Genomic DNA, 3,856 nt, shown 5'->3' with positions numbered 1-3,856 from the left:
CTGTGACATGAGGTTAATAATACCATGTTTTTTGCAGGGCTGTGATGAAAATCAGTTGAGATCATCTATGTGAAAGCGCTTAACAGAAATCCAAGGCACTTGATGAATGAAATGATTTTTTAAACCATTAAGGAAGACTCAGAAATATAATGTGATCTATACATATGCTTGTCCCTTCATTAAATGAACTCATCAAGAGTTTAAATATGTACCGGATGATCACCTGTTATGCAAGTCACCGTAGTTTGCACATAATTCAAAGTTTATGATTCATCTCGCAGTGACTTTCTGCTTCCAATCAAAGCTCAAGAATTTCACCTAAAAATGTTTTTCTGCTCAAAAGCTCTTTTTTATTACTTCCATGTTTTGAGCCTTGTTCCAGAAAGCCGAGGATTCTCCAGGTCTGACCACTAATCAATGAGGCATTGGTGCCTCTTTCTTCAGTGCTTCTAGCTGGCCTACTGATAAGCTCCCTAGGTGAGATATACTACATTAAAACATGGTGCCCAAACAACAGCTTTAAGTGCCTGCTAGATCTCTGTTCTTTCAGAAGTCTCTCTCCACCTATCTCTCCACTAAAGATGGACTTAAAACTAAAAGATTGTGAATTTTGGTACAGTCTCCATGGCCAGGTCCCAGGGCTGCTGGACTGGGACATGGAGAATGAGTTATTTCTGCCTTGTACCACAGACCAGTGCCCTTTAGCTGAGCAGATCCTTGCCAAATACAAAGTCCGAGTAATTAAGCCCCCAGAGATGCCTCAGAAGAGGAGACCCAGTCCTGATGAAGATGGTCCTCACTATGAACCCAATCTGTGGATGTGGGTGGACCCCAATATCCTGTGCCCCTTTGGCAGCCAGGAGGCCCCAAAGCCCAGTGAAAAAGAGGATCTGACAAGCATTTCTCCTTTCCCTCAGCCCCCATTAAAAGATGAAGAGTCTAACTGCTCAGAGGACAAAGTGGTAGAGTCTCTGCCATCCTCCTCCAGTGAGCAGTCTCTTTTAGAGAAGCAGGGCATCTATTCCCCCAGTGAATTTGAGCTCACAGAAGAGGAGGCTGAGGAACAAGAGGACAACTCCCTCCAGTCCCCTGAAAGGAAGTGCTTCCAGAGTCAGAAGCTACGGCAAATCAACAGCCAAGTGAAGTCCTGGCAACGGCCCCCTCTCAATTGCAGCCACCTTATTTCCCTAGCATTAAGAAACAGCCCCCACTGCGGCCTCAGTGTGCAGGAGATCTACAGTTTCAGCCGACAGCATTTCCCCTTTTTCTGGACAGCTCCAGATGGCTGGAAGAGCACCATTCATTACAATCTCTGCTTCCTGGACAGCTTTGAGAAGATGCCAGACAGCCTTAAGGATGAAGATAATGCAAGACCTCACTCTTGCCTTTGGAAGCTCACTAAGGAGGGGCACCGCCGCTTTTGGGAGGAGACTCGTGCCTTAGCCTCTGCCCAAAGGGAGAGAATCCAAGAGTGCATGAGTCAGCCAGAGCTGTTGACCTCTCTCTTTCATCTTTGAAATACCGCTGCTCCCTTTTTGGAATACTGCCTTCCTTACTGTGCTTACTTATCCTCTGACTGATATTCATTAATCTCTAAACTTACCCAGCCTGGTTGGTGCCAAGCCTGTCTTTAGCTACTGTTACAATAATGGTGTTAAGTAAAGTTAGAGGTGGGTACACGGGAGGCAGAACTTAAATCAAGGTGGAGAGTCATGGAAAGTCGCACGAGGAGAGCGGTTGTTGTTCCACATTTTGAGCAAAGGAAGGAAATCCTAGAAACAATGGCATGGAAACTAAGGAAAGAAGGATGTGTTTTGTGAAAGAAAGGAATTTTGTTTGTAGAGAGTATTTTCACACATTAAAGTGAACAGTGGAATATAAAGCATAAAAGGCAGGATGGAGCCAAGCCATGGAGAACCTTGAGGGCCATGTGAAGAGAATTTGACTTGTGATGGAGAATCAAGTTTCCTCCTCTACCATTCATCAGCTACATCTCCTTTTTAAGTAATCCATTTCATCCTTCAGAACCTCACTTTTCTATTTCTGACCCTGGACTTCTAAGCCTTGTTTCTTTGTCATCCAATTCCAGTATTAACAAATAATCCTGAACAGCTACTTTTAGTTTGTATGTTGAACGTCCTTTGAAACATTCCTGTATTAACCCTAAGCCTTTTGATGATAAAGGTTTGTTTTCCATTCTTTTTAGTTCTCAAGATGTTATTGAAGATATGCTAATGCGTCAAGATCCATCTTAGATGCTGAGGATAAAAAGCTGAGGGATACTAGTGGGAGACATATTTATAATGTAAATATGATAAAACGATGTGAGAAATTGACATAGAAGTGGGGAGACATTCTTCCTGGGAAAGACATTAAAGGCATTGGAAAAATACATTTTGAGCTAGTTTTGAAGAATAAATAGAAATTTGCTGGACAGGTAAACTGAAGTAGAGGCATTACAGAGGCAACAATGTGAACAAAGTGGATGGAATGTTTTGGGGGAATGGCATGAAGTTCAGTGTGGCTTAAATACACGAGGACCGTGAGTGACTAAGAGAAAACTATTAGGTGTTTGGACTTGTGGGTTTTTGGGAGCCAGGAGACATCAGTGGTGTTTTGCTAAAAAAAAACAAACAAACAAAAAAAGAAACAAACCAGCAGCAACAACAAACACTTCAGTATTTGTTTTTCTAATTTCAAAATTATCTTTAACATCTTTTCTATGCAAATAAACTTTTGTGTATCAGATTTAAGAATAGCTTTTTGCCTTCAATGTTATTAAAAAATATCCAGGAGAAAATAGATTTTTAGGTATAAATTTAGTTGCAAAACCTTCATAATGGGGGTACAAAAATGCCTGTAAGTTACAAAAGCATTTAATTCAACGTAATTGTAACTCTTTTGAAAGTTTTCATTTTTTCAATGAACTATTATAGCTCATACAAAATTGCATACTTGTTAAATCACCAAACAAAATTTGCAAACAGTATTTTTTGAAAAAGATTGTAAATGTTACTTCGGTATCATAAGGCAAAGACGAAGTTAACAGAATACCTTGGAATTAATAAAATATTCTGCATATAAGTAGTCATAATTTGCTTCTCATTTTTCTCCCAGATTAACACTTACTAGTAAAAGAGCTGGATGTGAAATTAATGAGACTATTTTTATCACAAACTACACTTCTAATATGTCTAGTCTGTGAATTTTTCAAACCAGACAAACTTTCACTTTTAGAACTAGACCTGCATTTTTCTGCTGCAACCTAGTACCTTTGAGTTTTGAACTCTTTTCAGCATTTTCTGATCCTTATTTCTGCTCTCTGGTTGCATGAAAAAAAAAGCAGTGGCTGGACATGGTGCTTCTTCAGTAACCTCAGATGATCCAGATATACCTTCAGAGAAACATTTTTTAAAAATTATAAATTGCTGTAATCGAGTGCAAAATAAAGGAAACTTGAGTTGCTTTATTCAGCTTCCAGTTTCTGGGAGGCTTAAGAGTCATAAGAGTTCTGGATAACAAAAGGAAATAAGGCTGTGCTTATAGAGCTTGTTCTCCCATATTTTTTCTTAATGATTGCTATTTTATTGTTACCTTACCTGTTACATGTGATGTACACATCAGGTGTTAAAAGGTACAGTACATTCTACAACTGAGCACTATTTTCTGTAACTGAAAAGGCAAAGAAATGACACCGAACTTCTGCATCTGGCTAAAAATAAACACTAAAATGATGAAAAAATGACTAAAAATAAACACTATTAAATCACATCTAATATTTGATACTACACGATTCAATACAGCTATAAAATACAATTATACAAAATATGTTAACATCAAAGATACAACTGAAATT

The 3,856-nt window shown here is 38.9% G+C and overlaps 1 protein-coding gene across 1 annotated transcript; it reads left to right on the top strand.

Annotated features, from left to right (window-relative positions):
• Window positions 1–275: 275 nt before the first annotated feature.
• On the top strand, window positions 276–2,198 carry FOXR2 (forkhead box R2). Its single transcript, XM_033201257.1, has one exon. It carries the CDS (start codon window positions 582–584, stop codon window positions 1,515–1,517), a length of 936 nt encoding a protein of 311 aa, XP_033057148.1. The 5' UTR covers window positions 276–581; the 3' UTR covers window positions 1,518–2,198.
• Window positions 2,199–3,856: the final 1,658 nt, after the last annotated feature.

This window comes from Trachypithecus francoisi, unplaced genomic scaffold (assembly GCF_009764315.1).
Source record: "Trachypithecus francoisi isolate TF-2019V2 unplaced genomic scaffold, Tfra_2.0 Lachesis_group6, whole genome shotgun sequence".
In the NCBI taxonomy this organism is placed as follows: Eukaryota; Metazoa; Chordata; class Mammalia; order Primates; family Cercopithecidae; genus Trachypithecus; species Trachypithecus francoisi.
This window is presented reverse-complemented; position numbering and strand designations above follow the sequence as displayed.